Below are 17,324 nucleotides of genomic sequence, written 5' to 3'. Positions count from 1 at the left end.
CCAGTCACATGGCAGTTCCAGAAGGTGACACATAAAGTCCCAAAAAATGCTTATGCAAGATATTGATTAAAGACATTATCGGGATATCATTTTATTTTTTTTAAACACCGCATGATTTTTTTTTTAATTCAGACATCTACTCGGATGAGCATGAATATGCCAATACATATGACGTGGTTGTCCCTTGTGCAAAGGTCTGGTATTAATTAGATGGAGGAGGTTGTTCACGCTGCGACATTGCAAACTGGCTTTTCCAGAGCTTGTTACAGAATGGCCAATCAGAGTGCAGTCAATGTGACCGCTGTTTATTTATACGCGGCACTGAGTGCAGGCAGCTCCAACTACAACGCAAACACTGAAACACTCCAGCACATTGTACAGCCACAGAGGCTCCTCATCAACACCTCACTTCTATTGACACGACCATATACAAGCGCTCACAGTCACACGTATGCACTCGGAGAAACGCTTTTGGTGTGCAGTATTTTTTTAAGCTGGTTCTCTTGGCTCAGCCTGACATGGTTTTGATTTTTCTGCTAACCACACAACTCTCATTAGAGTCATGGCTTGATTATGATAATTGGATAAGTTTCAATGTTTCTCATCGAAAACATCAAGGTTATTGTAACTGATACATTCTCAACTCAGGTAAAAGATACCATGGTAAGACATCTCAGAATGTAGTGACTATGGTATCCACTTAGTTGTTTTCTCTCACTGGGCATGCTTCTTATGAGATATTCAAGAGTTTGGCAACACATCATGGATGAAAGGTGCTTTGTTTGGATTCAGAAGTCACTTCCTTCGAAATCCATGAACAACTGATGTATCTATATCCCCTTTCTGTCATTGTGTCGATATTAGGTAGGCACAACCAAATCCCATTTTTAGTTTTGAAGTCTATCTATCTATCCGTCCATCCATCCTGAACTGATCACCTCAAAACACACACAAAACCTCAACAAAAATACATTTATTACAGCATCTTGATTTCACGTCGACTTGTCCATGCATAAAAAAAAAAAAGCATTCAACTACAAAACAATATGCACATCTGAACGAATTTCTGAAAACTCAGGAGCTGCAAATGTCGGTCAACTGAAATATTAACATTGTATTCTTTTCTATGAGGTTAAATTATAAATTTAATTCCTTACTTATTTTGATATCTTAATGAATTCCTCCCTGTCTGTGAAAACATTTTGCAGTGCTACAAGTGGCAGCACCAATTTGTAAATTCAGGAGGATACTGGATGCAACTATCAAAAGCAAAGGCAAGACTATCATGTACTGTACACATAAAGACTACATTATACAAATAAATGCTTCAAACGCCATATCAACACGAGTATTGATCAGCAGCAAAATAGGTGTAAAATGAAAAAAAATTGAAGCTGCCACATAGTGAGGTCAACCTTACGCACGCACGCACACGCAAACTAACATCAGGTTTCCCAATTAATATCCTGGTAGCAACATTGGAGCACGCACAGTAAGTGACAGTTGAAAATAAACTTATAATAAACTCATAAAAACAGTGCAATCTGGCAAAGATGAAGGGCATTCTGTATGTGCAACATCACGTAAGGGGACATTTACTAATTCATACATAAATATTTGAAATGAGAACGGATAACATAGGTGGGTTCAACTACAGAGTGACAGACATTCATATTCCTCATGGATCACAACCACTACATACGTATGTTTGTACGCCTACAAATATACTGTAGACGAGTAATTCACGGAACGTCGAGCTTGATAAAGCCTGACAATATGCCCACAATTTGCTCAATCAAATGATTTGCAACACTCAACTGTAACAAGCATTTAAAAGCGCTTATTGTGCTGCCATCTGGAAAAACACCACTGGAGGAAGTTTAGTTGGTCGCGCTTCTTAAATCAGCACTGATCAAGACTTGTTTGGAAGGTTAAGGCACAAATAAAAATATATACATAGTAGGGCTGCTCGATTAGGGGTTAGAATCACAATTATTTTGTTCAATATTGAAATCACGATTATTTACATGATTACGTTTTTGAAATTGGAAAAGCATTTATTGAACATTTAAAAAAAACAAACACAAATCAGTTCAAGGTTCAGTTCAAATGTTTTGAAAAGAACTTGTTCCGTTCATAGTTCATAAGTGAATTTATTAAACCTATTTTACTTGACACCTCTGCACTTTAATGCAAAATAAAATTGTATCCGACTAATCGATGGAACGATAATCGATTCGAAAAACAGTGACAGCGCGACTCAAGACCCATATATATTTATTGAGCAATACTATGAAATATTTGCTTGGAACAATTCTGGATGATAATTGACCAAGCACGGCACCCGCAACCCAAAAACTCCTGAATCGTAACAACGATCGATGACGGTGCACTTCAATTGTGACGATGACAGTGCAGTTTAACTCAGCAAGTAATTGCAAACTACGGTAATTGTTGAAATGGTCAGACCTCACTTATATAGACAATTAGACGTTGCGTAACAGCTAGACCATGGAACTGAACAGTCTTTATGCTATCTCCCGCTGGCCATAGAGCTCTGATTTAATTAATTAATCAGGCTTATCAATATCCTTTTTCCTTTTTCTATGATTGGAATGATTAATTTTTTGCCCAAACCTTCCTCTATTTTAAATGCGACTCTAAAGGTTGGATTTTTTTTTTTTGTCAATGGACGGTGTTATGGAGCGCTCATGAGGGTTGGGAAAGATATTCAGTCATTTGGTAGTGGCAGATGAAACCAGTTACAAGAGGTTGTTGCATTGTATACTGTACAGTTGCAACACAGAGGCAGATAGGATTTTTCAGGCTACACACAGTTGCTATACGGTAAATATTTTCAATATTACAGCCGATGATGACGTATTATTGCTGATGTAGGGTGTGTTCAGAATAGCACACTCAAAATGGACGGACAAGCTTTGCTACAGCTATGATACAGTTCACTACAGTAATGTGTTTTCCATTCCACTCGACACTCGTTAGGCGTGGCTTACGTGAAGCGAAGACCGGAGACTTTGAAATTCGCCACGTCGTCGTGACCCTCACTCTCTCGCCATTTTCTCAATATGGTCACTTAGCAACTTGTACTGTTCTGTAAGGATTTAAATGATGTTACTTTGGCATTCTTGGAAAACAAATCCAATATAGGTCAGTTGAGAGCAAGTGGTCATAAGATGGCATGAGAACTCGATAGCTGGTAAAGCGTCAGTGCCACACTCAAAGTAACACCAGTAGCTTATGTATACTACTATATACTTTACTATATCATATATGTATATTTTAAAATGTATTACGGTACCTTTATCTAGATTTCCAATGACAGCCTGCTTTTTCAGAAAATCGCCACAGAGTTTTTTACTGAGCCCAAATGCCAGCATGTTGTGAGTAAATGTCCTGAAAAACACACACAAAAGCAAAGAGGTGATCGACTCGGGAAATGCAGGGCATACAGTACAATACTTGGAGCTGATTGGCCGATACGGCAAGTTGTAAAAACCGACCAAACTTTTTGTTTTGACCAGTCATGATAACATCATCAACCGGCATCTTTACCCTAATATTAGCAGGATTTAATACTATGATTTTATTTTATGGGTGTTTTTTTTTTTTTGGTTTGTTTTTTTTGGCTGCAGTTCTCTTGAGTACCTGACACGATGCAGTCAAACTTTCAAACAGAGGGAGACAACACTTAAGCCCATGTCCTGTGCACCCATATGATGAAAACAAACATTTACAAAGGCGTTATCTGACTGAATGGATCTTTTCGATTTGCGGTCATACGAAAAGGATTCGAAAAGATCTGCAACAAAACTGCTAAACAAAAGGTCGCATTTCCACGTTTTTCCACCCTTCAGCTTACCCTAGCTGGCCAAAGGCAATGTTCTCATCCATTTTGGAGCTGTCGTCTCGTTCCTCCTGGGTCATGTGACACCACTTCTCCCTGTTGACAGAAATAAGTTTGCCATGAATTTGAATTCTCCCAAAAAAGAGAAAAGGCCAGGCCAAGGATGGATGTTAAACGATGCCACTTTACAAATAGACTATTGGAATATTCATAAATTCTGATTTATCGGATGTAAAAAGATTAAAAAGAAGATCAGTGGGAAAGAAGATAAGACGAAAAAAATAGCAATTAATCACTAAGAGGCATTATTGTCATAGACAGACCCCTCAGAAAAAAATTAAGATACTGGGCTACCGCTGCACCATGACGTATTGTAAGCTTTACAGTTGACTTTTAAACTTCAATGTTTCAGTACTTTTCACACTAGTCTAAAAAGGAGCCGAATGGCAAAATTCTCTCTTTTATAAATAAAGTTCCCCTTTCGGTGTCCCTTCATACTCTATGTTGCGATCAAACAATGACAGTAAGATCAGATGTCAAAATGTGAAACATCATGATGATGAAGAAGAATTATAAGTGGAACACGAATCTGATTGGCTATTTATGGATTAAACACCATGAATGACATCTTGTTGAAAGACACCACAGGTGGGGAAGTGGGCTATGTCCCTTTCAACAGATCAGGAAATTAAATAAACACGTATAACAAGGCACATTTCAACATTTCTGGTGCATTTGCTGCTTTTGTGAAAACTGTTGCTGTGAAATGGCAAAATAGCAGCAGAATGTCTCCTTGCGTTTGTTAAAAAATAAAAAAAACACATCATACATGAAAGGGGAAAATGATGCACTGAGCTGTGAAGCAATCGTGAACAGCAAGCAGTGGATCTGTTGGCTCACAATATACAGAAAATATATTTCTGGACAATGTCTCAGCAGCACTTTTATCACATCAATTGTTGGTTAAAGAAACTTCACTTGAAAATAAACAAGCAAGAGATCGTTTCAGCGTCAAAAAGCACACAGATTGTCTGACAAACCATCAGTGCATGCCAACAGATGCCAAACAAAGACAAATGGATATAAAGTAGGACACGGGAAAAAAAGGAATAAAGGGGAAAATAAAATTGGAATGAGTTTCAAATATGCTTCGCAACAAGAATCAATACTTTTACCTGATGAACTCCTTTGAGCACTCGTGGTTTGAGCATTGTTTTCTTTCTCTTTCCAGATGACTCTCTTTTGTACTTTCATACTATGAACCGTTATGAAACCTGCTACTATAAGAACTTGTCGTCTCATTTCTGAAGCCCACTGAGCAGGCTCAGATGCAGACCAACCAATCGTTGAGTGTGTCACACTCCACAGGCTACGACACGTCAAGACCGCTCAAATCGGCTACGTTTGTGTACGACACGTTTGTCGGCTCAAAAGCTGACGTTGGCATTAATGGATCATTTCTCTATGACCGATTATTTTATATATTTTTAAGCACTGTATGTACGGTGCAAACAGAAGACTATTAGATTAAACATTCTTTAAAAATATTGTACAAACTCCCACTGCCTCAAAAGTTCAGCCTAACCCAGTCAGTTATTTTCATTTCAAACTATAGTTCAACATCCATCCATCCATTTTCCTAACTGCTTGGGTATTTTAAAGTCCAGGGGCTCTATTTTCATAGATGGGCGATCAGGGGTGGAAGGCGGTCGGTCTCCAAGTGGCCACGTTAAATGAACTCTGTGCGAGACGATCACCTGTATGATCACCAAGTCTGTTAAGCTTTCACCATAAAGACCGCACGCCTCATTTGCACTGCCTTAAAAGTGAATGAGTGGAGGCACTCCCACGACGTGAACGCCCATTTCTAACGGCGCCCGACTATGACAATACGAAAGGAAAGAAAACTCCCGTGCGCGCAACTAGATTGCACTTGATGCTAGACTTGCGCTGGCCACGATGAAAATGGAGCCGCACACCTCAAAAGAAAAGAACTAAACTACAAACTAGTTTTTAACATACTAAAAAAAAAAATCATTCCATTAGAAAGAACCTTTTGAATCACATGAAGCCATGCGCAAAAAAAAAAAAATTAAATTTTTCCTGCTCTTTCTTTTTGGAATCGCCTTTCGAAAGCAGCAGACAAATGGGAGACAGACCTCTGATCTTTCTTTCCATCTTGCGTTCCCCTGCTCGGCAGCAAGGCACAAGAAGACAAGGATTAAGTCGACATGCAGAACGAGGGCGTATAGAAGAAAGAGGAGCACACTTTGCCCAGACACACACAGGCACACACATGAAAGAAGTTTCTTTTTTACTATTTTAACAACCAATTCAATATAAGATCATCTCGACAATCGATTCAATTAGTCAATTACTCATCTCGCCTTCTATGACTTTTAGACTCACCTTGTTGTTGGCGACCTCTTTTTCCGCTCACAATGAACCGCATCGAAGAATGCAGCGTTCCAAAATCGCAACGTATGCCTGACAAGAGCCAATAACAAGTTCTTGTTACTTCAAAAGAAATTCTTATCGGATTTAAAGGGGTGTGTGTGTGTTTATATATATATATATATATATATATATATATATATATATATATATATATAATATATATATACACACACACACACACACACACACACACACACACAAAAACAAAACAAATACCAGATAGGTTGCTGCTTCAGATGGGTGTACAAATAAACCTTTTCTCCCTTCTTTTCCTCCGGCGCCTCTGACACTAGGGTGAAAAGAATGTGTTCATTGTTGTCAAGTGTCATCAAATTAAAAGAAACATGAATGCAGTAATCCAACAAGATTCTTTTCTTATTTAGAACAAATGCAGACACACACACAAAACCCCAATGAAATTTCAATGCCGTTTACCTGTTAATTTGGGTTTTGTCTCAACCGGATTTTCACCATTCCTGAAGTGAATGTAAAAGGAAAGGGTACGTTAAATGAGAAACATGCATTACGTTTATGAGATTGTCCAAAACAAGGAACGTATATTTGCTTACTCTGTCTTTGGAGTTATTGAGCTTCTCAGTTTGCTTTCTAAGCCTCCGAAAAAGCCTTTGACGTCAGTTTTGGATGAGTTCTTGAGGAGGCGCTCGGCAGCGTCTTTCTTAACAGAGAGCCAGGAGTTGGCCTTGTTTAAATATGAGTCCAGTCCAGCTGGAGAACCACCTCGCTCAAGGAGCTCTGCAGGAGATGGCTGGGATTTTCCTTCACAGAAAATAAAACAAAAAAAAACAATCAATAAACAACCTCCCACTCTATTCTGATGTTGCTCTTTTACATATTTATATCAGTCTCCAAGTGTTCAACCAGTATGTTGGTTGCAAATATTTGATATTTCCGTCAGAGGGAAAAAAATTAATTTACCGATATAGTAGTATGTAAAGCACATGGTCATGAGGTTTTTGGCTGGGCTGTAGTCATCCATTTGGTAACATCTGGGGGGAAAAAAAACCCCACACATTATATAACACTTGCACTTGATTCAAACAGCAATAGTCATACAATACTGTCAAATTATAAAAATATTAGCCATAAATGATCTGACTGTCAAATGGACGCCACAAATTGACTTACTCAAAAAGCACGACTGCAAACGACTGCACCAGTCGATAAAAGGTAGCTTCACTCACACATTTAGAGTGGCAGCGCTGAGTAGGGGGAAAAGAACATTTCAAATGAAAAATATTTGATGCATTTCCGATACAGTCGACAGATTTGATGATTTTCAGAGAGGATTTGTCAGTTAACACACACTAAATGGTTCTGGGGAGAGAAAAATGCCACACTTCTGTCATTTGGTATCTGGTAGTGTAAGGCAGTGTAGCAAAACTCTACCGAGTCATTCATTTCTTCTTGTTTACCTGTGCACTGACGTATTTGGCAAACCATTCCCTGCCTTTGCCATTCTCGCCAGTGCATAGCTGTCCAAAACGAGCTATCTCTTCCTGGTCCAAGTCCTGCCTGAGAAAAGATGTGCACAAATCAAAGAAAGACAACATTGAAAACACAATTCTACAGTTTAATTACATGAACAATGATTGAAAAAAACACATGTAGAAATGTTATGACACCAGCGGCACGAAGACCTCTAAAGCTACTACAACAGAAATCTGAAAATGTACAAATGAAGGTTCCTCAACCTTAGAATGTAAAATACACAAAGTCTCAGCACCATCTGCTGGATCTGGAAGTCACTGCCCCCCTTAGCTAAAAGCAGAGGGGCTGTCCCAATAAGCAAAAAGTTGCTCTCTCCAACTTCAGTCAACAGTCAGGAGAATTCTTTGTGGCACTTGAAACGTGTTGGATATGTAACAAACTATGCCAACAAACTAATGATTCAAGTACCTACGAGACCAGGGATTGTCAACCGGTGGTCCGCGGCCCTTTAGTGGTCCGCGGCGATATTGCAGGTGGTCCGCAAAATTGGAAATGGAAAGTAATTGTAAGAAAAATAAAATTGTTTCATTATTTGATTTATTTTCCAGATAATTTTTTGAATCATTAACCCATCCAAATTATGTCAAATGTAGCTGAGATTCCTCAAATAGACCTACAGATGCAAATCGATAGCCTGTATCGGTTTATCCTCCTTTGGTGTAAAATAAAATAATATTAAAAGAATATTCCACAAAAGAAGTGGTCCCCGAGTTGCTTCTTGGTTATAATGATGGTCCCTTGGACAAAACCAGTTGAAAACCCCTGTACTAGACTAACCTTGCATGCTCAATAACGTGCCTTACCTTCCATGAAACACTTTCTCCACATAAATCTTCATAAACTCTCTCCTCTCTAAGGCCTCAGCATCAGCATCATTACTATGACCGGATGAGGATGACGACCGTCTAAGTTCCCACATGGTTGAAGGTGGATCCATGTCATTCTCACTGTCCGCAGACTCTGTTGCATCACTTATGTTTTCCTCTTCGTCTTCAGGAATGTGATGTGAACTGGACTCGGTGGGACCGATTGGCTCAGGGAGTACAGGTTGTTGAGCAAATCTGCAGGACGGAAAATCTGAATGGGCCTGAGGGTTGTCTCTCGCCCCGTTGAGAGTTGTAGGCTCAAAGTCTATGAGGTTGTCCATTGCGATAGATAGACTCCGCTGGTTCTTTCCTCTTAGGTTTCAGATCGACCTACTAAGCGCTCTGCAGGAACAAAATTGTGGCTGCAAGTGAGGCTGCATGAGGCTTCGTTCGGGTGAGATGGGCATCACAAACACTCGGCGTCTGGAAACAAAAGAAAGAAGCTCTTACATAATAGTCGCTTTAAACTGAAGGTCTGGCATCTGATTACTTTACTGGAAAAGAATAACAGCTACTGGAAATTGTGCACAATGGGTATAGCGCTTGACAAATTTCCAGCTAAGGGCTCTCTGGCATCCCGGAAGTTTTCTGACAGATGGAACCAATGCCGAACGTGGGATTGGAGTTCTTGAACAATCAGTGGACAAGTTGAGACAGAAGGTATATTTCTAACTTGGTTTGCGCATTGTTGTTGCATGTTGGTTGTGCATGCTAAGTGGTGTGCCGCGAGATTTTTATCATCTAAGTGCATTAACTCAATAAAGGTTGGTAAACATTGAGTTCGATAAAAAAAAAAAAGAAACACATGACTGATAAAACTAAAAGCAGCGCTCTAATCTCTCAAAGAGGCACAGCAATCAGGCTGGGTGACAACTTCACAGCGTCACATATTACAATAAACGTAGAACAAGCAGAAGTAGTTGACAGATGATATAGGAGGTGAGAATGAGTTTGGCCAGTGAGTACCACCCCAGACTATGTGAGAAGTATAATTTATTTGATTTCATGCAGTGACGTCTGGTTTATTTACAATAAGACCGCAAAAATACACTCAGTGGACACATTATGGAAACTTGTGCACATTCAAATTAGTTTCAATGAAAGTGTTCAGCCTATTTAATTGCCTCTTTTGAGTGACTCTGCAAGAGGTAATTATATAATTCATTATTATTCATTTTAATTAGGACTCGGAGAAAAAGTCAAGCGACTCCGTTTAGTCGACCGCAAAAACTGGTCAACAGAAATATAGTATATGCTTTAAAAACTAAACTCATATTTGCAATGCCTAGGTTTTTTTCTCATTAAAATCGACCTCAAAAACGTTTTTATGTCAACCTCGCTTGCCTATTACTCACAACATGACAGAAAGATGACTTGTTTCCTGTGTTTGCAGACAGACTAGAGATAGAATGGGAGAAAAAGATGAATAATAATAAACTGTTCTTTTTAGAAGCGACTATCAAGCCATCCCAATGTAGCAATACTTACTTATCAGACAGAAATAAAAATTGGGTGCTGGAAGGGGTCTATGTTTTCATTCCAAATAACGACGGATGACAATATCCAGCACGGACGTCCTTTCTTATACGAGTCTAGTCTATTTTTTTTAAAGTCTGCTTTTATGGGCTTTTATGCTCAACACCACAGACTTGTCATTTCAACCTGAGAGCTTAAGCTGGTAAAGGAAGCAGCACTGAATAAACAGACAAACGCTGGTTGACGTTTCCTGGAAGGTTGCACGCTGCAGTGTGATAAGCGTCACTGCGTAGCCATTTTTTGACAGAATACGATGATAACTTGTTAAGAGGTCAAACACTGGCTGAACAATTATAGTAAAACATCTATGACGGTTGCCAAAAAAAACGCCCTGACAGCACTGGACGGGACGAATAACTCGGACACCATTCAAACAACAACATAATTGTTTAAAAATTGTATTCAAACACGAAATTCTGCTGAAGCTTGAGGCATATACAATAAATATGCGTACGTACATGTTACGAATCAGAAATTGGAAGTGTACGTACAAGAGGGGGAGCTTTGCTGCCTGGAAAGGAAGGGGGCAGCTCCTCTCTGCCGTCCAATGTTTTCGCTTTTGCTGCTGGTGTGGCTCTTCGCTCTTGTTTGGTGGAAGTGAGCATGCGCAAGAATGGAATGACGCGAGGAAAAGTCACGTGACGTTTGATCAGGACAACCAATAGCCAGCGCCCATATGGAAAATGATCCAGGATGACGTCGATGAACGACATAACAAACCGGGGCCCTGACGGCCATCCCGTTGCCACAGTTACTAAATACATTTGTTCGTTTTTTGCAGAAAAAAATAAATAATCAGCGTATTTTAAATCAGCATACAGAAGTTAGATTTACACTTTGCACCTAATTTGTCCTGATGGCTTTGTTTTTGTCTGATGGTTCTGACATGATGGACGTGAATATTTAAGTAGCACTCAGATATACCTTAAAAGAGAACATTCAAAACTGAATTCTTCACTCTCTGGCCTCCTCCTACTGTGCGAATGTTAAACGTAACTGAAAAGTTTTATTTTTAACCTTTGACTTTTTCCCCTTTTGCATCTCGTGAAGTGATTCCGTAGCAAACAGTGTATATTGTATGTACGGTAACTGTACATGTACAAATTAAAAACATAAATGCGCAGCAGGAAACTTTGTCAAGTTCCTTTATTTCTCCAGGATGTTTCAAACCATGGATGGATGTTTTTATTACATACTTGAAAATGACATCATATTTTCCATGTCTCAGATCACCGGCCAACAAATCTCTCGTCGTCAAGTAGTAAAAAAGGACACTACAACCAGTTCAGTTTCCAGGTGTAGCAGCTGCAGCTATCATTTCCACTTTCTGGGGCAGAGTGACCGTTGCAAAATGGACTCTGTCCTTTTTCAGTTTCTCTCTTACGGTTTGCTTCACGTCAAGCTCCATGTACTCCTGCTTCTGCCTGTCATACTGAGGCCAAGCAACCAGCCCTGGGCCATTGGGTGAGCTAATGAGAAACACAAGGAAAAAAAAACATCATTGCAATTCATTCATTCATTCATTCATTCATTCATTCATTCTTTCATTCATGTAGTTTTTTATTAGTTTTTAATTTGTTTATTTATTCTAAAGGGCATCATCCACATCTGAAAATCTTAGTCTTCTGTGCAAACTATAAAATAATCAGTCATTTGATTTCTACAGTATGCAAAACGGCGTCGACTGAGCCTGTCAGTGACAATTGATCAGTCTGATTGGCTGTTAGCTAGCACATCAGTGCATGTAATAGAAACAAACCATGAGATACTGTAATAAACAAAAGTGAAAGTTAATTAGGATAAGAAAAACATTGCTTTTTAGATTTTACTTATATACCTTTCCTGTTGTGAGCGTATTTGAGCAAGGTTCTGTACATTTGTGTATTTTATTTTATGTAACCCTGACTGCGCATGGTGTCATAAACAGTCACTTAGAGAGAAGGGTACAAGCAAATATGACTGTGTGCTCACACGTGTGCACGTGCACATGAGGCCCTCCACTTTCCACCTGTTCATGTGTGCACGTGGTCACTCTCACAGATATTGTGTCACCTTTCCACCCCACTGAAAGACTTTCATGTTTTGTTTGATTCTGCTTCTATTTTGTTTTGTTTTTGTGGTTGTTTGTTTGGTCACGCCCAAGAAATCGTTACCATAGGTATAGTGGTGGATAGATCAATAAATGGATGGGTGGAATTCTAGCTAGCTTTATCGCATTCTTACTTACCCAGCACGGACAAAATTCGCCCAGTATTTCATTATAGTTAAACACTGTTGTTCATCCTCTTTGCTCATGTTTCCTGAAAATACATCCAAGGGAATCAGATAAGTCAAACAGAAAACAATGAGGCAAAAATAACATTGGTCTGACATACACTAAAATAAATACAAACCTCATACCCATCACTCAGAGGGACTGATGTATGTGAGATTGTCATCACTTAGCCTGCACAGTATTTTATGAATGACAGATAGTATATTATATGCAACATACCGATCATTTTTACACTTCCACTCCAGAAACATCCGCCAAACACAAAGCCGACATCGTCACCATGATCTGCCTTCACGAAATCGGGCCTGGAGTCTTTGTGTATCCCAGCACAATATCCAAATTCATACATGTAAACTGGATTGCCGGCATCTAAACATGAAAGACAATTTAGATACGGATGGACAAGGTCAATCAAAGGATGTACTAGCTAAAGAAATTTGTCACTACTGTCAATGACCTTGTCATCATTTGTTTATTGTAAATAAGAGGCACGCCTGAAATATTTCTTAACTCACTCAATGATTCACACAGATTAAATAAAAACAGTGCTAATATTAATGATATACATATAAATAAAGCTAGTTCTGACCTGTGAGGTAGTCTGCCACTTTGACAACAGGTAGCGTCATCAGGAGGTCTCCCACGAGCTCAGTGAATTTGTTTCTAATATCATGTGGAGTTTTGGCAGTTTTCAGGTATTCATCCACAATGAGTCCGTTAGCTAAAGAGCCCTAAACCAAAAAGAAGGGCTGGTGCATTAGAGTTCACATTTATGTTTACACTTTTAGGTGTCTTCCCATTCATTTACCATTTGCTTAGATTTTCATAGTAAGGAATTCAAATTCAGTAATAAGTGGGAAAACTTTGTACAAATTGAAGAAAAGTCTTTTTTTTTGTCATTAGAATAATCACAACAAATTTCATGGAGCTCACCCCTTCAGGATTGAACATTTTCACCACTGCCATCACAGACTCTGTGGTCATACCGTTCTCCCAGCCAGGAAGAGCAAAACTCTGCAAACCACATTAAAAATATGTTCCAATTTAAATGAATTGTTTGACAACCATTTTAAGATAATTGCATTTATAATTGTGAACCATTTTAATATTTGGAATGAAATGTATTACCTGCGGCAGAATCCACCCAAACTCATGGTTGGTTATTCCCATCATAACTGGAACTGCCATGACTTCTTTTCTCTTTAGAAGCTCCTCAGCAGTATTCGTCAGAAAGACACCATCTACCACACCTCCCAGGTAAATTTTCATCTAAACCCAGTATTAAAAATACTCCATTCAAATCGATTTTTTGCTTCGACATACTGCATGTGTGCCATTTACCTTTTTAGTTGCATCAACTAACTCTTCTTTGCTCTTTCCTCTCAAGCACTGAACCAGCTCCTGTGACGTATTGTCGTCACATCCAGTCAGGTTGGCTACAATCTGGTGTTGTGAGGAAACGGCAAATTTAAATATTAAAAAAAAAAAAAAGACATGCATATGTTATTTGATTAGTTTATTTTTGCCATTTTGTGTCATTTTCATTCATTACGTACTGCATGTGTAACTTATTACTTTTTAAACCTCGGCACTGCTAGGCTGGGTTTGAAACATGATTCAAATGTTTGACTCAGTACTAATAAAAGCAAGATAAACCTAACTGATCAGGTCACATACCTTGACAAGACCCGATGAATTGTTGCTAGTGTAGGTTCCAACAGTTGCAACTCCACTTTGAAAAATTGCCCTTTGGAACAATCCTTTAGCTAGCGGAGACAGAGTCTGAAGAAATACATCTTTGATTAAATCAATACACAACAGACTGGCCGCTATCCAAATTGTGGCCTGATGCACATGTCATTTCTGTGCCCCTCAAACGGTCGTTTCCCATATCATGTATTGGTCATGCACCGAAAGAATTTGGTTGATGTTTTTGGGGCTAACGAAAAGTAAGAACACGGATGTGCAAACGACGTTTTTAATGCACTAGAACAATTTTCTCGATGAGAAGGGAGGGTGGCAAAGTCATTCTTATTTTTTCTTTGACTGAACTGTCCATAGTTAGCATGATGACTTTAATATTCAAAAGAAATATATCGCTGGCATCAGGCGTAATCCTCATACCGCCAAAATCATCACTTTTTAGGTGACTAAAAAATGTCAAGTGTGTTCAACTATTAATATAGCATGGTCAAGGACAGCAAGCCATTGCCTCAAAGACAAGTAGCCCACTAAAATGTTACATTGGTGATTTTCTGTTTGCAATTTATTTTCTTTACCAGTATAGAAGCACTGATGCCACCTGCAGATTCGCCAGCAACGGTAACAGCTTGAGGATCACCACCAAAGGCCTCAATATTTTCCCGCACCCACCTCAGAGCTGCAAGCTGGTCCAAGAAACCCCAGTTCCCCCGCAGATGTTCATCTCCAGTTCTGTTGGAATGCAGTGTTGCCTTTATTCAGGTAATTTCACCACAAAAACATATTGGAAACTTTACCAACCAACAGGACAATAAATGAGTGACCATACAAAACCAAAGCAAGTACAAAACATCTTGTACACTACCGTTCAAAAGTTTGGGGTCACCCAGACAATTGAGTTTTTTCCATGAAAAACTAACATAAGTGCACGAGGGTTTTCTAATCGTCCGTTAGCTTTCTAACACAATTGGCAAACACAACGGACCATTACTGGAGGGATGGTTGCTGGAAATGTATGTGAAATGTAGTAGCTATTGCAAAACCCAAATGTTTGCAGTGGAATAATCATTTAACACATTAACAATGGATCAAGTGTATTCCTGATTAGTTTAATGTTATCCTCATTGAAAAAATCGTGATTTTATTCGAAAAAGAAGGACATTTCTAAGTGAGCTCAACTTTTGAACAGTAGTGTACGTACTGTTGTGCTTATTATTAGGAACATTTCTTTGACCATAGGTGAAGAACAAGATGATGTCTTACCCTAGGAATCCCAGAATGCCGAGGCGATACTGAATGATAACCACCACTATATTTTCATAAGCAGTCAATGGCGCACCATCATACTGAGAGGCAGCTCCCATTACTAGACCACCTCCATGGAGCCACACCATTACCTGACAATAACAGAACAGTATATTTATTTATCTATCTATCTATCTATCTATCTATCTATCTATCTATCTATCTATCTATCTATCTATCTATCTATCTATCTATCTATCTATCTATCTATCTATCTATCTATCTATCTATCTATCTATCTATCTATCTATCTATCTATCTATCTATCTATCTATCTATCTATCTATCTATCTATCTATCTATCTATCTATCTATCTATCTATCTATCTATCTATCTATCTATCTATCTATCTATCTATCTATCTATCTATCTATCTATCTATCTATCTATCTATCTATCTATCTATCTATCTATCTATCTATCTATTTTTTATTTTTTATTTTTTATTTTTTATTTTTTATTTTTTATTTTTTATTTTTTATTTTTTATTTTTTATTTTTTATTTTTTATTTTTTATTTTTTATTTTTTATTTTTTATTTTTTATTTTTTATTTTTTATTTTTTATTTACATTAGACAAGTCTACTTCTAACTACAAAGGAACTTCTAAAGTTCTAATGCTTTGGTCATACGAAAATGTAATCCAACCCATTCGTTGTAGCTTTAGTACTTTTGTCAGTGAAGCGTTCCCGAAACAGCAGATTGCGATTCCTTCAGTCTTATCTTGAGGATCTTGTTGCTGATGTCACTAATAGTTCTTGTTGGTCCAGCTCTCGATCAGACATTTAGTGCTGCATTAATCAATGTGCTAATACTTTTGCTCACATGAAAACTGAGTGGATTCCCACAAAATGTATCTTGTTTCAAGCTGTTAATCGGATCCAGATAAAATACTTGATGATAAAAGCAATGTGTTGATTTCAGCTCATTTAATGTGTTTTCATTTCTTTTGGGGAAAGTTTCCACTGAATTTATGTGTAATGTCTTAAACCTACCGGCAGTTTGTCATCTCTTTTTGCCTCAGCTTGAGTGTATACATTCAAATATAGACAATCCTCTGAAAGTTCTGGCGGAGTGTATTCCACTGACATCATTCTGGAAACATTCACAACTATATCAGAGTCCTGAATACACCTGAGAAAAAAGAAGGGAAAGTCAGATCTATAAGCTGTATTAGGCAAATCTTGTAATGCTTTCTGTCCATTCATGATTAAGTGGTTATTAAATTTTACATAGGAGGCTGGCGTGTGCCATCTCTGATCCCCTCCCAAGGCTCTGCATCTTTGGGGGCAGCCAGTCGGAGGTGCCCCACTGGAGGGCGGGCAAAAGGTATTCCCAAGAACTGTTTTACTTTTATCGTTGTTCCTTTTACAGACACAATTTCGCCTCTTATTTGGCCATTTGTCAGTGAGACCACAGGGTCAATGCTTCTTCCTAAAAGGGTGAAAGACAGTTAATCCTCATATATATATACTATATACGTATATATATTTTTTTGTTTTGTTTTTTTACAGTTTTATGAAAATTTCCATTGACTATGCAAAGTGAACAGAGGTTAGTTAAAGCACCTTACCTTGTGTTTCCTGTGCTTTCAGTGCTACAGGACAAAGCAGATAAGCAATGAAGATTATTATTCTCATCCTGAATGTACCCTAAACTAGGCACTTTAAGAATGCTAGTCCTGTTTTTGTTCTGGTCCTCTTGAATCCCCCTTAAATTTAAGCACACGCACACACACTTTGACTTTTAACGTCACAAACACCGCTGCTCAGATTCTCCATTGATTTGATGGATTGGACCTCCACTGAAC

At 38.4% G+C, this 17,324-nt stretch overlaps 2 protein-coding genes across 3 annotated transcripts; both read right to left on the bottom strand.

The window, feature by feature from the left end:
• Positions 1-958: 958 nt before the first annotated feature.
• kiaa0513 (KIAA0513 ortholog) lies at positions 959-10,855 on the bottom strand. Of its 2 annotated transcripts, XM_061283186.1 has the most exons (13): positions 10,725-10,855; positions 8,635-9,120; positions 7,756-7,855; positions 7,469-7,542; positions 7,259-7,329; positions 6,892-7,099; positions 6,758-6,798; positions 6,539-6,611; positions 6,275-6,352; positions 6,025-6,054; positions 3,881-3,961; positions 3,320-3,414; positions 959-3,112 (listed from the first exon to the last, which is right to left on the bottom strand). In XM_061283186.1, the coding sequence occupies exons 2-13, from the start codon at positions 8,976-8,978 to the stop codon at positions 3,063-3,065; spliced, it is 1,245 nt and encodes a 414-aa protein (XP_061139170.1). In that variant the 5' UTR covers positions 8,979-9,120; positions 10,725-10,855; the 3' UTR covers positions 959-3,062. The 2 variants fall into 2 exon arrangements, with proteins under 2 accessions (XP_061139170.1, XP_061139171.1); XM_061283187.1 differs by lacking the exon at positions 6,025-6,054.
• Positions 10,856-11,364: 509 nt separating this feature from the next.
• ces3 (carboxylesterase 3) lies at positions 11,365-17,304 on the bottom strand. The gene is made up of 13 exons (XM_061283298.1): positions 17,088-17,304; positions 16,747-16,948; positions 16,510-16,648; positions 15,473-15,606; positions 14,788-14,941; positions 14,186-14,290; positions 13,850-13,951; positions 13,637-13,777; positions 13,442-13,522; positions 13,098-13,239; positions 12,728-12,877; positions 12,461-12,533; positions 11,365-11,702 (listed from the first exon to the last, which is right to left on the bottom strand). Exons 1-13 carry the CDS (start codon positions 17,152-17,154, stop codon positions 11,519-11,521), a joined length of 1,674 nt encoding a protein of 557 aa, XP_061139282.1. The 5' UTR covers positions 17,155-17,304; the 3' UTR covers positions 11,365-11,518.
• Positions 17,305-17,324: the final 20 nt, after the last annotated feature.

The sequence above is a fragment of the Syngnathus typhle genome, linkage group LG7 (genome assembly GCF_033458585.1).
Source record: "Syngnathus typhle isolate RoL2023-S1 ecotype Sweden linkage group LG7, RoL_Styp_1.0, whole genome shotgun sequence".
Taxonomy (NCBI): domain Eukaryota; kingdom Metazoa; phylum Chordata; class Actinopteri; order Syngnathiformes; family Syngnathidae; genus Syngnathus; species Syngnathus typhle.
The sequence above is the reverse complement of the archived record's forward strand: the minus strand, read 5'-3'. Positions and strand labels throughout refer to the sequence as shown.

Excerpts from the sequence above, each read along its gene's own strand:
- kiaa0513 (XM_061283186.1), bottom strand. The coding sequence starts at position 8,978 with ATGGACAACCTCATAGACTTTGAGCCTACAACTCTCAACGGGGCGAGA. Across the intron at positions 6,353-6,538 it reads CTGAAGCAGCAACCTATCTG|GCATACGTTGCGATTTTGGA; the intron begins GTATTTGTTTTG and ends GGCTCTTGTCAG. Across the intron at positions 3,962-6,024 it reads GATGGAAAGAAAGATCAGAG|GGAGAAGTGGTGTCACATGA; the intron begins GTCTGTCTCCCA and ends TTCTGTCAACAG.
- ces3 (XM_061283298.1), bottom strand. The coding sequence starts at position 17,154 with ATGAGAATAATAATCTTCATTGCTTATCTGCTTTGTCCTGTAGCACTG. Across the intron at positions 14,942-15,472 it reads GGCATTCTGGGATTCCTAGG|AACTGGAGATGAACATCTGC; the intron begins GTAAGACATCAT and ends GCATTCCAACAG. Across the intron at positions 14,291-14,787 it reads GCATCAGTGCTTCTATACTG|ACTCTGTCTCCGCTAGCTAA; the intron begins GTAAAGAAAATA and ends GTATTTCTTCAG.